Source organism: Cariama cristata, unplaced genomic scaffold (assembly GCF_000690535.1).
Source record: "Cariama cristata isolate BGI_N322 unplaced genomic scaffold, ASM69053v1 scaffold22765, whole genome shotgun sequence".
Classification (NCBI taxonomy): Eukaryota; Metazoa; Chordata; class Aves; order Cariamiformes; family Cariamidae; genus Cariama; species Cariama cristata.
The window spans coordinates 18,029-39,499 of NW_009619523.1; the positions used below are offsets into that span (position 1 = coordinate 18,029).

At 37.6% G+C, this 21,471-nt stretch overlaps 1 protein-coding gene across 1 annotated transcript; it reads left to right on the plus strand.

Annotated features, from left to right (window-relative positions):
- Window positions 1–332: 332 nt before the first annotated feature.
- On the plus strand, window positions 333–17,528 carry FAM214A (family with sequence similarity 214, member A). The gene is made up of 11 exons (XM_009701294.1): window positions 333–512; window positions 1,371–1,573; window positions 2,015–2,140; window positions 2,415–4,264; window positions 4,771–4,880; window positions 5,849–5,928; window positions 6,718–6,826; window positions 7,676–7,834; window positions 9,694–9,762; window positions 10,620–10,819; window positions 16,293–17,528. Exons 2-11 carry the CDS (start codon window positions 1,404–1,406, stop codon window positions 16,444–16,446), a joined length of 3,027 nt encoding a protein of 1,008 aa, XP_009699596.1. The 5' UTR covers window positions 333–512; window positions 1,371–1,403; the 3' UTR covers window positions 16,447–17,528.
- Window positions 17,529–21,471: the final 3,943 nt, after the last annotated feature.

The window sequence follows — 21,471 nt, forward strand, 5'->3', positions numbered from 1 at the left end:
TTGTGATCCAGCTGTGGTTTACAACACAAACAGTTGTTTCTCAGCCCCGCTGAATTCTGGTGCATTGACCAGTTACTATGTGGAGCTTTCTTTATAGTATTTCGGATTTTGTCTTGCTTGTAGTGACAACGTTACGAGATGAGGAAAGTTGTTTTGTGGTGGTACAGTAACTTGGGCCTTACAGGGAGTGCAGCAAGTCTGATACAAAGATCCATTTCCCATAGCTCTTGTTTCAAGTATAAATTGAAACAAACTGCCAGGTCAGCTGACAGTTGAAAGTTTGTTATACAGCAGTTGTCATTATTTTTTATCTTTTTGAAATGACAGATACTTTGGATGAATACTTTGAGTATGAAGCTGAGGAGTTCCTGGTCTCCTTGGCCCTGTTGATCACCGAAGGTCGAACGCCCGAGTATTCGGTAAAGGGCAGAACAGAGGGCTTTCATTGCCCACCAGCACAATCAAGTCAGCTGCCAACAACTAAGCATGAATGCAGTGACAAACTGGCTCAGGTACGGTGGTACCCATTTCATTTTAAATGTCGCGGTGTGCATCATTGCTTCCATGATTAAAGTCACCCAAGAACCCCATGGTAGATTCACAGTTAAGCATGAATAACAATTGCTTTCTGTCAGTCGTGCGTTTAAACAAGTATGTAATTCAGTATTGTACTAATAATAGATCTGTCCTTAAAATGAGAGATCATTAAGCCTTTTATCCTGGAACATGAAATTCTGCATGACTACCTGAATGCAGTACCTATTTGAGTCTTTATTATGCAAATGGAGACTGCTATACTTAGCATTCTCGGTCTGCTGCTTTTTTTCTTTTTTTGAGAAAGTGTAGGCTGACTTGCCTAACTTTTTGCTTTTGCAGGTATTCTTGAAAAGTTAGTGATCCAAAAAACACAAGCACATCAAATCTAGCCAGTCTGTTTGAGAGTAAGGTTGGAGCATCCTGTCACTCAAGTAAAAGTTCCTAAGTACTGTGTGAATTTAAGTTGTTATTCGTGCATACGTTAGCCCACTCCAAGACACAGAATTTATAAAAATACTGCTTGAGTGTGTCTATCCTAGAGGATGACTTGTGGAGAGAGAAGTACAAGGTAGTGAAGTATAGTGGTTGGAGAAACGTATTTTTATAAGCTCTTTTAATTTTCTACAGAAGTTACTCAAACAGCAACCGTAAAGGATTTGTTAATTATTTTTCATTTAATAGCTCTGGAATCTTATCTGTGATTTGCTGAAACCTAGTTTACAGAATTTGACCCTTACCCTTTTCCAGTACTTTGGAACATGTTTTTAAAGTACATCTAAATCTGGCTAGTATTTTTATGGCTTGCATATGTTGACATTTTTTCTTACCCTCAGTGTCGTCAAGCCAGGCGAACCAGGTCTGAGGTTATGCTACTGTGGAAGAACAATATTCCAATCATGGTAGAAGTGATGCTACTTCCAGACTGTTGCTATAGTGATGAAGGGCCCACCACCGAGGGGAATGATTTAAATGATCCTGCAATCAAACAGGATGCATTGCTGTTAGAAAGATGGATTTTGCAGCCAGTTCCTCGACAGTAAGTTAGATATTAGGATTAGCTGATAGTTGCAAGAATCGTGTCATATTAAAATCCTTAAAGTAATCTGTTAGTGGTTTTGAACTTGCTCTTTGCCATGAGAACTTATCTAAGAAAACCACTATTCACCAGTGAAATCTAAGCATCTTTTAATCTTAGTCTTCCTGTACTCACACTTTCTGCAGTACACATTGTGCAATGCAGAGTATGAAATGCTCCTAGCTGAAAATGGTTATTTTTATACATTATTTGTTATGTTAAATTGTAAAATTATTATGTGGATAAAAACAAATCGGGCTTTGTAATCTTCAAAATGTTGGAGGAGTTTCATTGTTTTGCTTGATTCAGCTGTGTTTTATTTTCAGAATGAAGATCTGAAAACATCCTAGTTCTAGTATATGTTCTTACCAACAATGATGTGTTTCTTTTAACACATTTTAGGAGCGGAGATCGATTTATTGAAGAGAAGACCCTTTTATTGGCTGTTCGCTCTTTTGTTTTCTTCTCTCAGCTAAGCGCGTGGCTGAGTGTTTCACATGGTGCTGTTCCCCGGAACATTCTGTACAGGTATGTCTGGGTTGGAGAAAAACTCATTTGCTGTTCGCAGGTTGTTGCAGCTTGTCTTACAACCATTCTTCCCTCCTGTTTTCCGGTTTGCTTTCAGAAGGTGCCACATTGTTGGCCCAGTACTTTGGTGGTTGTATAGGATGTGTATACTTTGCAGAGTACAACAATTGCTGGTGTCTCTAGTGCTTTTTCTTAGACATTTGTGTTATGAAGTAGATAGCTAACATGAAGAGTCTTTAATTATTTCTATAAACACCCTGCTGTATTGTTTCAGGGTGAGCGCTGCAGATGTGGACTTGCAATGGACGTTCTCCCAGACACCAACTGAGCATGTCTTTCCTGTTCCTAATGTTTCTCACAATGTGGCCTTGAAAGTCAGTGTCCAGTCCTTGCCCAGACAATCGAACTACCCAGTTTTGACCTGTAGTATTCACACCAACCTTAGCTTTTACGAAAAGCAAATGCAAGACCGTAAGTTACATCAGCACAGTGATTCCAGTGCGGCACAGCAATGCAGTCCGCAGCGCTTCTGTGGGAAACAGACATGGACAATGACGCCTGAAGGCCTACTTAATGGAAAAAAGATGCCTGAATTTACTACATCGATCAGAAATTTAAAACTTTATCCATCTACTGGACTTGGGTCTGACTTTGGGGCATCGCAGTCTAAAGTTCAGTGCTATAATACTACAGCAGACAATAAGGCACAATCTCATGAAACACCTGTCAGAACTTTTAAATCCTTTTCTCTAATTGATTCCCGGGTTTCGAATAGTCATTGTTCTCATCAGCCCACAGGAGAAACCAATCCTTTGATTGGCTCTTTACTTCAAGAACGACAAGAAGTTATTGCAAGGATTGCTCAGCACTTGATTCACTGTGATCCAGCTACTTCACCAGTTGTTGCTGGACGTCCATTCAACATACATGAAAACAGCTCGGTTACACCCAAAGCTTTTCGGAGTACTTATGAAGATGAAAACTTGCCAAGGAAAGGCAAGGAAACCTCCCCTGTTTCTCTTGCCAACTTAGACAATGCAATACGAGAAGATGGTGGTGAAGGCAAAACTAGAGCAATACCAGAGATCTCACTGATTGATGGCCGTGTTCCAGTGAACCACTGTGGCCGTCAGTCGGCAGGAGAGAGTAATCCCCTGATTGATTCTCTACTCCAGGAGCGGCAGGAGGTGATAGCAAGGATTGCCCAACACTTGATTCATTGTGATCCAGCTACTTCTCATGTTACTGGACGTCCATTCAGAGCGCATGAGACTACTCCAGTTACTTCAAAAATTTTCCGAAGTACATACGAAGATGAAAACTTGCTGAAGAAAGGCAAGGAACCATCTTCTGTTTCTTTTGCTAAATCTGATTTTTCTTTGTTAGAAGACAGCAGTAAATCAAGGATGAAGACACCTGATACTCCTATCAGTCCTTCTAGGTTTGATGGAGAATCGAAGGCTTCCCTGAAACTCCAAGCAAGAAGAAAACTGGTTTTAGCAAAACCCAGTGAAACTGTCCGAAATGCATTTCATCAGACTTCAAATAAAAGTTCTCATGCATTTAATAGCATTCACACATCATCATCATCATGTATTAAAGAAAATACATCTGAATTGCCAGATAAATTGGAAACGATACACTCTGGTTATGCACAAAAAGACCAGATAACCAATAGAATTAAACAGTGTTTGAATTTCAGCAGCATTGATGAACAGATTTGCACAAATAAACTTAAAGAAAGAACAGTTGTTAATGAGAACAACGGCATGGACAGTTTTAACAATCTACAGATAGATAAATGCAGAATACTTGAAGGTACAAAAAAAGCAACCGTGATGCAGGTATCTGACTCTTTGCACAAAAATGAGCTCAAGTGTTTAGATAAAGACTCAAAAAACCCAAATATTTATGAGCAAAATACTCAGCTTATTAGTATTGAAAATTATTTAAATAAAGACCATGATAGTTTCAAAACCAAAACCAAACAAGATAAAACGAAAGCTGCACATGATGAGAATGAAGACCCAATAGGCTTCGATTTCCAAAGCACTTCTCAGAAGAAATCTACAGAAGACGGTGCAGTTAAGTGTGAGCGGCTGAAGAACCCAGATGTACAGGTAAATACATAAAGACCAATTCCTATTGCTGTCCTTAGTCAGATAACTCATACCCTATATCTGCTAAGGACCAATGTGAAGAGGGATTTTAAATCTGACTTTGTAGGAAGCAGCATGTTACTATTGTCTTCTTGGTTTGAAGTAATGTTTGGCTGGTAGTGCCTTCCCCATACCTTCTTAATTATAAGTTTAACATTGAGAAGAACATTGTCTTATTCTGCTCATGGTAATAGCATTATGAACAACAATTTCCATAGGCAATTGGGCATCCTGTCTTTTTATAAATATACCAGTGTCTGAATATGATATGTGATCTTTAGTGAGCAGTTTGTGTGATTGTCGATTGAGTCAAGGGGAGTTTATACTGAATATTTCAAAATACGCTAGTGTGGTGCAGATCCACCTGGTTCAGAAGTCGTCTCTGTTACAGCAAGCAAAGTATTACCATGATAGGCCATTGAAATATCTCATTGGTATCTTGAGTAAATTTGTTTTGCTGACAGAAAGCACCGTCTCTAAAACACACAAATATATGGCGGAAACACAATTTTCGATCCTTGGATGGAACTTCAACCAAGGCTTTTCATCCCAGAACTGGATTGCCTCTGCTTTCAAGTCCTGTAAGTCATTGTTGAAATTATAACTTTATCTTTTAAACGAGAAAGGAAGTATTTTGTTCTTTTAATATCTATGTTTGGTAGAAAATTCAACAAATTACCTAGGTGAAGTGTGTGTGGTTACTTTCAGTGTCAGAGTGAATACTCTTGCAAGTGAAAATTTGAGAGTTAACACTCAAATGAAGTTGAACAATAATTCTGGAAAAGAAAATGTTAGAGAGGTAGTTGTTGAGATTCTATCAAAATCAACAAAAGGTGACATTAGAAAATTCTATGGCAAAATAAATGCTTCAGTGCTATTTTAGAGCACAAAAGAAAGCATTTTGAAGATAAGTGTTTTAAATGTAAGCTAACATATTTTGTCATTTAGGAGTGTTTGTGTGAGTTATTAATAACTGATTGCCTATTATTCCAAAGCTTTTGTCTCTGTGAACAGTTTGTACCATATATTCTTCAGCAATCAGAGATGTCATTGAATGACTAAGTGATACAAAGCTGCTGTGATAAGACAGAAAGACATTGAGGAAGTGTTACAGTTCTTGGTAGGTTGTTGGGAGTTTTAAAGAAAAAGGCAGTCCCAATTAAAACTACTGAAGTAGTGATGTTCTGTAATCAACACATGATACGTTTTATTCTTCAGTGCTTGTAAAGGCTGTCATATTTTCAGGGAACTGGGATGGAATTTGTTACAGCCTGTTTGTTAGTAATGTTCTGTACTGTTCCAAAGAGACATCAGCCTTTTGAACGAGTCTTTATTTAAGTACTTCCTGTTAATCAGAATTTACAGTTTTGCCATTAATAATTATGGAACTTTCTTCACTAAGTTTAGAATCTATAGGAGTTACTCTCTTCTGCTTTGTTTTTATAATTTTCTAATGTCATGAAAATTCTTGGCAAACTTGTACTTACTTGGCAAAATTGTCCTTACTAGCGGTACAGTTTTCAAATTAGTATCTTCTTTCCCTCTTGAGGTTCCTCAAAGAAAAACACAGTCTGGGTGCTTTGATCTGGATTCATCTCTGCTGCAGTTGAAATGTCTGTCTGCAAGAAGGTATGTTTTATTTACCAGAAACATTGAGAATTTTTGGGGAGATTATGTATATACATACCAGTATGAAACAACAAAGCATGTTAGCCAAGACAAAAAATGCATGTCCTTCAAAAGAATTCTTGTTTTGAAATAAGATTTGGCAACCGAGTTGCCCCAGGAGTCTCCAGGTTAGTGTGGCTCTGGGACATAACCATGGTATGAGAGCTGCTGCTGGGACAAACTCTGTCCTGTGCAGGGGTAGGTATGCTGTAAGATACACTTGAATTTTCAAACAGAAAAGATAGTAATTGTTGATTCTTCTTCGAATCAGTATTATTTTTGTGTTATGTTTTGTTCTTAGTGTTGAACGGGTTAAACATTTTGCCTCAACTTGTTCAGGGAACTTAACTTTTGAAAGGGACCAGCCATGACCTCTTATACATTAATACATGTAACAAAAGCAGCTTTTAATATGGTAGTTTGATGTTGGAAGCTTCAGGATATGAGATGAAAAATCTGCATACAAGAGAAAATAATCTGATACTTTGGTTCCTGCTAATGGAGTTAACGAAGAACCTACATTTTTATTGTCTTTATCCCTTGTAATGTAAAACTTCTGAAAGTATTTTTTTCAGTTAACTAGAAAATGTTGCTAAAGTATTAACAGGCAATGTTCAACTGTTACTACTTTAGGACAGCATTTTGTAATACAGTAAGTAAATGATTCTTTCTAGAGCTGTTTATACCCAGAAGACAAAAGCAGATGTGTTTATCTTTTATATTTATTCTGTCTTTTTTTTTTTTTAATAGCCCACAACAATGTATAAACAGAGACAGTGATCCAGAGACCAATGGGAAACCATTTCTAAGTTCTAGTGCTCCACCAGTAACAAGTCTTAGCCTTCTGGGAAATTTTGAGGTATTTCATATTTTCTAGAATTCTTGTGGTATTTTTAGTATTTTTCTGTACTGCTTTTAAAAGTGTATTACTGTGAATAATTCCAGCCTGATTACAATGTGAAAGTTCATAATTAAAATGAATAAAATTTGTTTAAATTTCCAGCTGTAAAGCACATATTTCATGCCCCAGACATCTTGTGTCTCAGAGATTCAGATACAATGAGTTACTTATTTTTGTTTCCCACTATGGTCAAGTTAGGGGGTGTTCTGTTGTCTTAAATGAGATTTAACAATCTGTAATTTTTCATGTTTATAATGTATATAGCTAGAAAAAAGCATTTACATTTTCACTCTTAAATTCTACTTGATATGTTACAAAAGCTGTGTTAAGTCCGTGTAGTAAACAAAATGTATTTGAAGTGTAGCCTCCAGCTTTTCACTTCATGTAGCATATCAAGTATCGACAACTAACAGCTCATGCATTAGCGGTTGTATCATACTCCATATTTGTGAAATACAGAGTGAATATGTTGAGGGAAGTTACAAATTCTAGATTATTATTTTTTTCAGATGTATATGTCAAGGAAAATCATGCGCAGATCCTGCTGCAATAAAATTATCTGTGGGCTTTTGCACCAGTTTCAGTAGGATGAAGACTGGATTTGGATGATGCTTTCTCTTAAACCACTATCATCTTGCTGAATGTTCCGCTGTTCATCATAATTTTTGCTTCAGTTTTGATTTTTGGCAGGTCAACTTACGAAAGACCCAAGTTCTTACATAAACTTGTTTCCTTGTTCGCTGCTTAGTTTTGCTATATTTTATTTGAGGCGTTCCCGACCTAAGTAGTATATGTTTTGATTTTCAGGAATCTGTCCTGAATTTTCGCTTAGACCCACTCGGTGTCGTGGAGGGTTTCACAGCGGAAGTGGGAGCCAGTGGAGTCTTTTGTCCCACACACATGACTCTGCCAGTTGAAGTGTCATTCTACAGCGTTTCGGATGATAATGCACCCTCTCCTTACATGGTAAGTGTGTGGTTGGATGTATTTTAAATAAATGCTGACAGGTGGAGGTGAAGAACAAGAACTCAGTAAGTAGAGGGTTCAGGAAGTGGGGATTTCCAGAGACCTGGGTTATTTTCAACTGCTTCTCATGGAATTCTCCTGGCCCTTCTTAGTTTCCCTAACTAGGGCTTTTCCTCCCACTGCTCTGCCCCACCATCCAACTGCTCTCACCTTGGGATATTGAGCATATTTGTCTCCCTCCACACTGAAATGATGAACCCTCACCATCTCTTTTTATCCATGTAACTTAAAATAGGCAGTGAGGCAATAGCTGGACTTAATGGGATACATTTTGTTGTCCCAACAAGCAGCTGCCCAGGGCAACTAACCACTCTGCCAGAGTGGCTTAGGTGCAGGCCAAGGTACAATTGCTGATGGAGACCTTAGACTCAGAAGTTATTCAGCCCTTTCTTTTAAAGCAAATATTGTCTTGAGCTAGCATGACCCATGACACTCTCACAAGCTATGTAATTTCCTGATGTTTGCACTGACACGATATTTGTATTCTCAGGATCTGCGTGCTAATTCTGTTCCACTTTTCTACAATGACAGCATGGTTTTTGGATGTCTAAAAGTGCCTTCTTGTAAAAGGCAAAAGATGCCTTGTATGCTAGCATTGAATCAGACAGCTAGATTTGTTCTAAATGGCTGATAAGGAACCTGAATGTTACCTGGGTGAAAGATCTGATTTTTAGAGGTTTTCATATGTGTATACCTGTCTAAAATATGATAAATAGTCTGTTTAAACATGCAGGTAAAGCATTGAACATCTGATTATCCCAAAATTTAGATTTTAATTTCATAGCACTTACCATATTTCTGAACTTCTGTTTTTAAAGTATTCAGAAAATGAAATGGCTTTACAAGTTAAGTTTGAGTAAGAGTTTAAACTTGTTTGTCTTCTCTTAACCACTGCAAAGAGGTAGCTATTGTTTTGCTTTTATCTTTCTAGATTCTTTCACCTCATTTTCCAGGTGAAGGGATTCTGATGTTCCTCAAATGGTTAAAGTAGCATTGCTTATTTTCCTAGCTGAGTTTCACTGTTTCAGGCTTTTCCATGTGCTCTGAACATGCTATTATGGCTGAGTCTCGCAGGATTAATACATTTGGATAGTGCCTTCATCATCAGAAACGTTGTTTCTGTTTCTATAGCTAGTTTCTCTGCTCTGGGGTATTTTCTTGTTCGTTTGGGTTGTGTTGGTTTTTTTTTTTTGTTAAGCCCAGTGCAGTGGGGTACAACAGTTGTGCACTGCAGGTTAATCAAACATGTGCCCTTGGGCAGTACCCTCAGGGTGGCCTCAGCAGTGTTACAGCGAAGTGTGGGACACTCGATGCTCTGTAGATCACAGCTGGCACAAAAGCAGATGTCATCATTGCTAAAGTTTGGATTAAAATGGAAGATTAAGTGCATCTGGTGCCTCTGAAAAGCAGAAAATAGTTCTGTGAGATCTGGTGCGATTCTAGGTGATATAAAAATGGATATCAGGAGACAAATCTTCCGTTTTAACTTACAAGCTGTTTTGAAAAGAAAGCTCTATTTCACCATAGCTCCCTGACTGCTAGTTTGAAGATGTGGAAACTTGGATCTTGTTTCAAGAGGAGAATGTACCCCTTACTGCACAGTGTTTAATGATCTGCCAAAGTATCTGTAAGGCCCCTAGTGTTGATTTTTAACTGCATCTTAAAAGCAATGCCTTCTCTATTTTTAGTTTTTTATACATTCGTGATCATTTTTCAAGTAAATACAATTACATGAATAGAACATTTTTATTTGTTTATCTCTCTCCCTGTGAACTGAATATGTGTCTTTTTTTTTCTAGGGTGTAATTACTTTAGAGTCCCTTGGTAAAAGGGGTTATCGGGTACCGCCTTCAGGAACAATACAAGTGGTATGTACTCAGCAGATAAGGGTGCCTTGAAATCACTAATATCAAAAAAGTCATGCAGAGGAGATGAGGTTATTGGAGATGAGCATGAAGCTAGCAGGGGAAATGTGCATCTCTGTAGGTACTGTAGTTATTCAAAGTAGAAATCTGTGTATAGTTTGTGGGGCAAAAAAGACTCCAACCTTTGAACCCATCTGTGCTGTGAAGAGACAAAATCAGTTACTGAAAATTCAGAATGGTTGGGTATACCGTGGCTTTGAAGTAATGGAGAAGTAATTAGGCCACAGTCCAAATTCTGAAATCCTTCTAAAGGGATCAAGATTAAATACTCAGTTGTATCTAAATTTTGTAACATTTTAACACCACCTATTTTTTATAATAAAACCAGAAAGTAAGTCACAGTCGTTGCTTAGAACCAACAATCTACCTCTTTCTTTTAAGAACCCAGTTCAGGGGAACACATTGGTAATTTCAGGTTTAAAAGCGGAACCCACCACTGTGCTCCCTGTGAGCGTATGGTGTCTAGAAAAGAGTGTAGACAAAAAGCTGACTGGAAAAATAAACAAAAATGAGGATGCAGATTAGCAAAGTAATAGTAGTCACATACTAGTGTTTCATTCAGATTAGGTTGTGTTTAGTATTACATTTAAAAATGGGAATTGCTAGTAGCTGAAGTGTTGAGAAAAACTGCACAATGTTTTTACATAAATGTATCTGTACAGCATTGGAACAAAGTGCATAGAGGATGGTGACTGTTTTGGCAGGTGGAGTTTGTGTGTGGTGGGTTTTATTTTATTTTATTGTGTTGTGTTTGTTTAATTTGTCATCTCTAAAGAGTATTGAACTGTTTGTCTTTTCAGACCTTATTTAATCCTAACAAAACTGTGGTGAAGATGTTTGTGGTGATCTATGACTTGAGAGACATGCCAGCTAATCATCAAACGTTCCTACGGCAAAGAACTTTTTCTGTTCCTGTAAGACGAGAAATCAAGAGAACTGTCAATAAAGAAAATAGTCAACAGACTGAAGAAAGGCTACTACGCTACCTCATACATCTGAGGTAAGCTCCTTCGAGTTAAAAAAAAAAAAAATCCAAACAAAAAACAAATGCAAAACCAACCAAACAAAACCAAAACCACAAAAAACAACTACCTGCCAAAATTTTTTTCATGATTCCTTTCCCAGCCAGCCTTTCTGACTACAGACTTAAGTTTAAAAAGTAATGCTTTCAACTTGGTCTTTAAGCTAGACAGTAGAGGAAGAAGAGCTAATAAATAATTTGGATTCTGCTCGGGAGAAGAAAAGTTAAAACACAAAGCTCTTTCTTGGCATTGAAGTATTTTGTATATCCTTGTAAAGCTTAATTCTTTTCTTAGCAAGAGAGATTAGTTCTGGCTGGATCACTGTACTTTTTTTGAGGTTACAGGAAATAGCGAGTGTGGATGTTACATGGGCAAAAGCCAAAACATTGGATCAATGTAGAGAAGGTGCCCAGTGTCCTACACACATACCTCTTCACCAGAATAGCTTGTAATGTGAAAAGCCTTCTGAATTACTCCTAAAAATACAATGTTTAGTGGTAAAAATGTAAATATCTGTTTCATGATGTGCTACCACTGATAATGTCTTTCACTTTATAAAATATTCACACAATCTTCCTTAAATGATTTACAAAGCACGGCCTTGAAACCAGATACTGTGCTGCTGTTCTTGGGATGTTCTGGAGGCTGCAGTTTGAAACAAAGGAGGAATGATGGATATACTATGTGCTTCTGCAGTTTGCAGACTTTTGCCTGCATTATTGTAGTAAACAAACCACATACATGCAGACCCAGTGCTTTCATTGCAGCACTTGGAAACCCAATGACAGCTGACATTCTGAAGCAAGCAAGCGGAACAGAATCAAATCTCTTCTACTTTTCTCTTTAACCTGTCGTAGAATTACTTCTGGTACATATTATTTCCCCTATTTAGTGGCATTGATTTCTACCCAGCAGACTTTTGAAACACAACTTTGTCTAAGGCAGTGATTCCGTGCCAAGCTTTCCCATTAAATGAAAGTTGACAGTCATAAAAAATGTGTGTTGGTTTACTGGAGTGTGAAAATAGCATCATGATGAGGCTGTTGAACTGTGTTTTCATTCTGAATTTTAGCCTCAATTGAAATTCATCCTTTCAGGCCACACTAACTGGCCATGTCTAACTTAACCAACTTCTAAAAATTTTCTTCTGGGGTAAATTCTGAAAAAGAGTGTATAGTCTGAATAAAAGGCTGTATTCACTTGAAATGTTGATCTAACTGATGCAGAGGAACGGGGGACAGGCATAAGCTGCAAAGGTGGACAAAAATCCGTGGACAAAAATCGATGGCCAACTGGGTCTGGCGTACAGTCGTGATGCGTAGTAGTAGACTTGCATCCCCTTTCAGTTTCTGCTATAATGTAGTTTGTAAATTTGATGTAGACAGACCCAATAATTACTTCTATTTGAAGGCAAACCTGCTTTCTTCTCTGTTGTCATTTGTAGCTAGAAGTCTTCTTTCATGAGCTTCCTATTTCTGATACCTGCTGAGAGACAGAAATGTCACACTTCTGATGCTTCCAGTTTTGAAATACCTGTACAATTTAGCTGAGCTTTCAGACCTCTGGTAGGGATCAACTCAATGTGTAATTGGAAATGCATCCATTTCTGGCTAGAAAAACAAACTGTCTGATTATTACGATACTTAGCTGCTTACTTTGGAAAGTGAACACCTGCAGGGTATGCCAGAAGTTTTTTGCTTCAGAGATGAACCCAAACAGTGGGTCCTTTCTCATAATGGAAGAACTGCAAAACTCCTTGAAATATTACAGTAGTTTATGTTGATCTGTCTAGTGGTTTATTATACAAAGTACTCCAGGTTTTTACAAAAGACTCAGTTGTCAATTTAGTAGCCACCTTTACTAAAGATGGATTTTAATTAGGAGAGCTTAAAAAGTCTTAGTAGTATATTAATTCAGATGTAAGTTGGTTTTAAAACTTCCATTTTTAAAAGCAGCAATGTTTCCTCAAACCCATTTTACTCAAAACTTGTATACAGCCTAAAAAATTTAAACTATTAAGATTTTTCTTTTTTTGTTACTGAAGTTGGCTTAGAACAGCCTTTCAGTTTTAGTTGCAGTAGTTGTTGAAAACAAACATCTTAAGCTTACATGTTGAAATTTTGCTCAAAAAACCAAATGAAGTCACCACCAGTAAGCTGCATTGTGGTCGCATCTGCTTGTGAGACCTTAATCACAGTTGTCAGCACTCACATTATGAAAGCTTCTTTTCAAGTGGTAATTCAGCAAAAATGCTTGCATAGGTCTGGAACTTAACATTGGCAGCCAGATTTTCTACAACACCCTTTAAAGTGTCAGAATTATTGTGGAGGCAGCTTCTGCATGCAGTTTTGTATAATTGAGATACTGTTCAATATGCCGTTAGACTGTATTTGTACCCACAGCTACAGGATTAATATACAAAATGTAGCTTGCACGGGCTGCAGAGCTTTATTCACTATATTTATTCACTATAAGAAAATCAAGAGTTGCACCTGTAGTTTAAGTCATTTCTTGAAGACGTTTTGGGGATAATTTTTTGTTGCATGTGAAGCAATTATTTTTGCATTGTAATTAAATCTACGTGAGCATAAGAGCTGTGCGTCCAGCTCTGCTCATGCCTTGTTTCTGCCCAGTGTTGTGAGGGTGACGACTATCCCTTGGTTTCTAGGTCACGTTCTGGCACCCGTATAAAAGGCAATTAGACAGTTAACCTGCCCACAGCTCAGCATTTTTCAAGTTTTTGAAGCTTGGTCAACAGCTTTAGTTACTGACATATTGCCTCTTTCAATTGCATGGAGCTTAATTGTTGTTGCTTAACAGCTGTGCAGGGGTTGTTACTGAAGGCTAGGTGGAGGGTGAGCTTGAAACTGGTTGCTAAAAGTAGTGATTCCTCAAGGTGTTGAGAAACTTTTTTTTTAGAAGGATTTTCCTAATGGGACATATGCTACATTTATTGGTGGAAGGTGAAGATACCTGCTATTAGTGATTTACTAGTTGCTTTTTGATCTTTCTGATCTCTCAGCATTTTTCCTGATCCAGAAATTTGTAGCCTTGCCCTAATGATTTTACTTACAGATTTTTTAGATTGTGTTGTATAGTCTTTTCCACTAGCAAAACATGTCTTGCTACATATGTTTTTGTGATCATCCTGCTATATCCTGTTTCTGTGGCTTACTCTGTTCTTTGTGAATTTTGATGGCCTATAAAATATATATAGGGGTGTTGTGCTTGTGTTTGTCATTTCTTCAGTAATGTTTGTCACTTTCTTTCCTCTGCCAGACTTTCTAGCTCATCTGATATTTGTGTGTTTAAGCCTTCCTGTATTTGTGTATTGTTACTGTTCCTAGGACACCATCTGTCAGAGACCTCTGTTGTGTTTTTCTTGATTCCTTTACACAAAACTACTGGAAGTGCCATGGCTTTGGAGCCAGTCCCATCCTGGCCGTTCTGTCACCACCCTGCAAGGGTGTATGTAGTGGTTGACCCTTGATTATTCCAATGTATTTGCATGTATGAAAAGCAACATTTCTGAATCGCAATTACTATGACAAACGTTTCTCAAAGAAAAAATTGGTGATGGAAGCAGAGATGAGAAGAATCCCCTGAACTCTGTTACTGTCTCCCACTCATTCTCCTTCAATCTTTATGAAATGTCATGCTCAGAAAATCCATGTTAACAGGAAAGCGTTATTTACTGGGCAAAGGGAGTCTTGCAGTATTCTCACTCATAGAAAATAGTAAGCTTGAGAAGTTTAAAAATGGACCTTGCTAATTCTTTTCTGATAGATCCATGTGTAAAACAGGAATTGAGCTCTAGTTTATGATGATGCTTTGATAACTAGATCTATCTATTCTGTGTGAATTAATTTCAATCATACTTCAGCTGCAAAAGATCTTTCAATAAAATTTTTCATTTTAGAAAGGTTTTATGAGCTCCATGCTGAATTAACTGTTTGTGGTGTTCAGTTTGTCCGTCACCTCTTTTGCTCTTCCTTCTTGTGCTGTCCTCCAGAGGCTTCTCTTAAGATAGAATCTTCTCCCCTTTGCATACCAGGTAAAGGACTTTCACACTGACAGCACCAAGCAAATAAATAGTGATGGATGGGAACTCTGTGGGAGCCAGTAAGAGCATTCCGGTGGACCCCACCTCATTTAATGCCCTTGACAGCTGTATGTAGGAGAGCAGAATTTTTCTTTGTATGGCTGTGGGGATGACTACAGGCTATTCTGCATCACTCATCTGAATGAAATGGTGGCACAGAATCCATTTCTACAACCTGCCTGCCCCAGATGATGAAACCTTGATGGATCTTCTGTAGTTGTCTGCCCTTCTCCTACCTCTCAGAATTTCAGTTTGATTATGGCTAGGTTTATTCTAGAGATGCTACTTTTGCGTCAATGGCGTCAATGGGTAAATGCTTATTAAAAATCTGGGCAAATTGTAATACAGGTGATAATACAGGATGCACTGCTCTCAGCATTTGTGATGTATCATTTTGTCATTACAACAGTAATAGCTTTTCTGTAGAGTAGCAATGGCTTTTCTCCCTTACTGTTGCATAGTGATAGTGAAGTTAAGTTCAGTTGCCATAAGGAACGCTCCTTAGGCTCTCCTGGTCAAGGGAAGGAAATTAATGAGTTCTACCAGATGAAGACTATAGAATACAGTTCTCTGAAATGCAGATCTCGACTCCTTAGATATAGTTGTTAAATCTCAGGGAAAGTGGAACTGGCACATTCCTGGCAGGTTTGGAGGACCTGAATTAGGCTGTTTAACTGCAGCATAAAAGATAAATGGGCCCAGGAATTGGCCACTGTTTACTTTGCCGATTGGGCCAGTGAACTATAGTCTCTTTGAAATAGCTCTGTATTCTGTGCAAAAAACTTTTTTCTGTCTGCCTGCAGACGTCCTCGTACCTACTGCTTCTTGAGTTGGACCTAAATTTGGCATGTGGTATAAAGCAGCAGTAAACTTCTTGCTGGTACATTCATAAAGAGAGCAATGAAATCTGTCTGTACGATAGCTAGCACTGAAATGTATATTTGATATGTATATATGCGTTTGTTGATATTTGAACCTTCCCTTTTGTGTGTGCTTAGGGCACCCTTTGGGCATTTTCAGGAGTGCTCACTGAAGAGCACTTTTTGCCTTTCTAGATTGCTGAGAACTTTAATCTTTGACATACGTAATCACAGTGTGAATTTCAAATATTCGATGCCACTTTCAAAGCTTTGCACTACATTGGTGATTAGGAACAGAACCTTTAAATGCTGAAGGAAATAAAGTAGATTGAAAATGCTAGGTTATTCTTTCTTCTTTGATTTTAACTGACTAATTTTGTATGTTCAAATGTTTTTTGGCCTTAATCTCTTAAAGTAATGCAATTTATTCAGTAATATTTAAAGATTAATCTTTTGTATTAGCTAATACAGATATTTGTATCTTTTCAGGTTCCAGAGTTCTAAATCTGGAAAGATCTACCTCCACAGAGATGTAAGGCTCCTATTCTCTCGGAAATCCATGGAAGTTGATAGCGGCGCTGCATATGAACTCAAATCTTACACTGAATCTCCAACAAATCCTCAGTTTTCACCAAGATGCTAGCAAACAATGGCAAACTAAAGTATTCGTTTTATTGTTGATTACTCCTTACAAGCGAAGAATGGTAGAGATGACAGTATAAAGTTAAGTCCGTAAAGGAATGAAAATAGCGCTCAAGAGAGAGAAGGTTCTTATGTGATCCTGGACCAGTTTTTAAAAGGTTTCTGGAATGAGCTTTGTGTATTCCAAGTAGACTGGAAACATACTTAAATCTAATCTTTTTGTACTGTTTAAAACCACTTCATTGGATGTGTTGCAATAGCAAATTCCCAAGTTAGTTTAGTGTTTACACTTTTTATTTTATTTTCAGTTATTTAATATTTAATGTTTCATTTAATACTCAAGTGATGTTTGTCTTTAGTGTTCTAATGTAGCATAAATCCTATGTAAAATCATGCTATGTATTTTTGGCATTAATATTGAAATTTGAAATATATACAGATGTCTTTAATCTGTGTGATGTTTTAAGTGCTATTCATTTAAGTTATTGAAAATGGGGACAACAGGTGAATTTCCATAACATTTCATACTATGCAAGCATTTAGCTTTCTTTTTTTTCTTCTTTAATGGTACCCTTTTCCTTTTTTTTCTCACAGATTTAATAACACTTGCAACCATAGTGCAAACTGTTTATTTACCTACTCATGCATTCATATCATTGGTTCGATTCATATTTTGCTCCCTCAGTTTTTTTTACTTAAGGGCCACTTTAATTTTGCTTTATTAGTTTTTCTCACATAAAATTCGCACCCTCCCCCATTTGATTTCTCAGATTATGTTAAAGGATGTACTGTGCAAACAAATTAATATTTATATCTTAAATATATGCAAAAGCTATGAAACTTGTACTTTTTGTTTTATTTTTAGATGAGGAGGATCTTCATGTAATCCTAAATATTTTTAATGGGTCAGTTGCATTTAGGCCACTAGGTGGCCATAGGAAGTTTTACCAGAAATGCTACATTGGGCATATAAATATTTTCCAATACATATGTGTATTCCTAAAACAAAACACAGATAAACAGTTTATGCTAAGTGTTAAACTGTGTAATTGAGAGAAATAAAGTTAGAAGCATTTGATTATATTTGAGGTATATATTTAATAATGAAAATGAAGCTTTACAATGTTTGCCGAAGATCTTGGAGTGTCTCAACTGTCTTACCTTGGTTTATATGTTTTTCTTTACATTGTTGTAGGTTTTCAAAGTGTCAGTAATATGAAAGGTGACCTTCATATTTGGGAGTATAACACGCTTATCTGATGAAGACTCTGGAGAAAGAATGAATGTTGATCTTTTATATTCAGCACTCCCCTTAGATGAGAGAAGTCAGTGTATCATGAAATCTCCAGGAAGTCTGCCAGGGAAAGTAAGGGAGACCAGACTTTCCAGATGATACTTATCAACTATCTTGTATATTCCAATGACTGTTGCTACAAAAGGGCAAAGCTCAGATATTACTGAGTCTGTACCCCACCTCAGCCATATTTTCCCCTCTGTTACACTAGTTTTCAAAGGTTAGCTAGCATTTATTTTAGAGAGACTTGAGAAAAACAGTATAGGAAGGGATTGTTTGCAGTTTCTAGTCATTTGTGTGCCCTGTAAAACTGAGAAAAGGTTTGTTTTGGTAGCAGAAGAGTCAAACACAACTGCAGTTGTACTGTGTACAGAACTAGGACCTAGTCTAGTATAATGAGAATGTGTCCTAGTTTCTTTGAAGCTACTATTAAGTCAAAAGCAAACAGCATGTATCCTGGAAGTGCTTATTTGTGTCATGGTGCACATCTGCTTGCATACGTGATGAAAAAAAGGATAAGAGAAAGACACACTTTTAATGAAATTCACGATTCACCTGTAACAGATTAGCCTTTTATTTTGCACTGACAATATGCAATGTTTGTATCTTGGTAACTTTAAATGACTTCTTTAAGCCATTCTTTTCTCCCTTCAGAGTAATATATTAATTTGTTTTGAACAGTGAAGAAGTGTGGATTTTGAATATGTGGTCACTACAAGTCATGTCTAGGAAATAAATTTGTATTGACTTAAATAGTTAAGCTACACTTAGTCCCTGTATGGATTCAGAATGAAAGTGACCTTAGGTTATCCATGCACAATTTTGATTTAACTAAGTCATTCTCCATTTACAGCTTGATTCAAGTTAATACTTTCCATTAGGGACACACCTGGACAAATGCTGAATGTTCATAAAATATGAACTGAATTCCACATGACCTTCTATGCATAGGTCAAGAAATGAGACTAGACTAATTTTTGTTAATACTACTTGGCAAATACTACTTGGCCTTTTCACTATAAGCAAAGAAAACACTTGTATCTCCCTTCTCAGTCTTGTTTTCTATATCTAAGACAATCCCAGCCTGTTCAGTAAGCCTTGCTTTGTATATTTTATTTTCTGCACCGTTCATCATTCTGGCTCTTTGCTTTCTTCTTTTGGTCTGAAGCTGTCTTGAAGTGCCTCAAGCTGGACACAGGGAGGTCCTGCTTGGGATGCTGTGCCAATTAGAGGAAGGATTGGTTGATAAGTCTTATGGAATCAAGTCCTCTTCATACATCCCATTATAATACTTGATTTCTCAGTCTCAGGAGATGTCAACTTGCATTCATCTTGTTATCCAGTATAACAGAGGTATCCTACCTGCTTGTTCCCAATATGGTAGCTTTCCTGCATGTGTCATTATTGAACTTCATTCTCTCGCTACCCAAGATTTTCTATGATCTTCTGTTTGAATCTGAATTGCAATTATTTTCAAGTTTTCTTGTAGCTTCTCTTACTCAATGTAATCTGCTAATATTAATAAAGTTTATCATATGTTATCTGGGTCACCAATGAAACTGATGGGCAACATTGGCCCTGGGAAGCCTTTTGTGACACCCTACTAAGCACAGCATTGCTGTTTGAACAATTGATAGCCGTTTCCAACAAACCTTGCATCCACCACATTAAAATTTCATCTAGTTAAGTTTCCCTCATTTACATGGGGAACTGTCAGAAGCCTTATTAATACTAGAAGGCATCTGGAACTTCAGCCACCTTCATCCAGTTCTCCACACAGTCTGTTTCCTTTTTGTTAAAGGAAATACGATTGTGTGAAACCCTTGTTCTTAATTGTAAATTCATGTCTAGCTGCTCAGTTTCTTTTGAGTGCTTATTTTTGATGATTTCTCAGATAATTATTGATTAGACAGCTTAATTATATAGCTTGTATTCTGCCCTCCCTGTACTCCTATATAAATTCAGAAAAATAGCCAAGCTATCCGTCTCCTGGAAACCCATTTGTTTTCTCCAAGTTCCTACATAGATAATCACTAATTAACTGGAGATTGCTTCACTCACTTCTCTAAACCCTCAAAGATAATTTTTCATCCAAGTTGAAAATATTTACCAGATAAAGAAAAAAAATAACTGATTCAAGTATCCTAAAAACTGATCTTTCCTTAATCCAGCTTGAGGTAATACTCCATTTGTTACACTAGCTATCTTGATCACGTCAGATTGAACAAAAGAAACATTAAATCCTTTGGTCTTTACAAGGTTTGTTGAGTAATTTTCAGTAATGATTTTGTGCCCCTTTGTCTTCATGATCTGCTTTAGATGCACATCCTGAAAAAATGGACCTAATTTCTGTATGCTGCTTTCTTGTATTTGAGGCCATTGAAGAATTTGTACTTTTCCTGAGGTTCTTAAATTTACTTTCCATCCTTCCTCTGCATTGTATAGTTTATACTTTTTCCCTTAAAGAAATAATTTCATTAAGGAACTGCTGAATCCTCAAAACTGTGTATTCCCTCACATTAATTTCCTAAGAGATTTGAAAGAAATTTCTGAAGTTTGCATTCTTGTCTGCTGTCACTGCTTTGTTCTTCTTCCTTTCAAAATCTATGCACTTCATTCTTTTCATGATCATTCTTCTATGTGTTTCTCTGTTCTATACACCTTCAGACCATTTCTCCTTGGTTTTGCTAGAAGCAAATGTGGCACACCTGCTGTTATCATTGCTTTTTCTATTATTAGGAGAAAAAAAAATACTGACTGCATTCTGTGATTTTCCTGCGTAATCTGCCTGCTATATCCCTTTCTAAATGAGGGATATGCACAGTCCTTGAGTTCCCTCCTACAAAATCTTGGTCTCTCAGTTGGTCAAAATAGTGCTTCCAGCTACTGGTTTGGGGGGCTTTTAGTAAAATTCAACTGTGGCAAAATCATTGACTTTACAGCTTCTGTTTTGATTCAGAGACTTTTCTGACCTGCCTTGGTCTGTCTTCTGGACCTTAACCACACAAAGCCTGTTCTTGCTCATCCTTCCTGAGCTGTGCTCAGTCTGGTTCACCACACCTGTGTGCAGGGTCTGCAGGGTGGAGAACGTGTGCTGGTTCTCAGCCAGAGGGCACGCCAAATGCAGGTCATATGCTGTGGTGGGAGGGTTGCAGGTCAAAATCGCAGGAAAGTGGTGTAAGATGCTAGGAAAAGACATTTTGTATAGGAAAAGTGGGAGTGTACATTCATTTAACTGAGTATTAAGTAAAATCTATACCTTACTGTTCACATAATCCCTGTATTTGGGGACCCTTAAGATTTATTAATGGTGAGCTATTTAACCTCCTCTTTTACATTCTTAAAATCTAAGAGAGTCCAAGGCAGGTTATTGTCCTGCCAAGAAGCAGACAGTGAAAAGTAGATGGGAAGAAAATACTTTATATAACTCGATATGATGCTGTTAAGAAGTTTCAGTGGACTATCTGAGACCTCCTATCCTGTCAGCTGGTATCTGGGTTCAGAAAAGACACTCAAGTAAAGCTGCTGCTGAGTCGGCTCCTTGTGTTTTGATCTGTGAAAGCAGCCAAAAAATAATTTTAGCCAAGCAGCAAAGGTCTTTTTTTCCCCTTTACCCTGATGCCGGGCTGGAGAGGCGGCAAAGGCCAGCGCGCAGGAGCAGTGCATGGCCGGGCCGTGGTGGGGACCCAGCCGGGTCCCAGAGCGCTGTGATGGCGCCAGCGAGGCACCGGG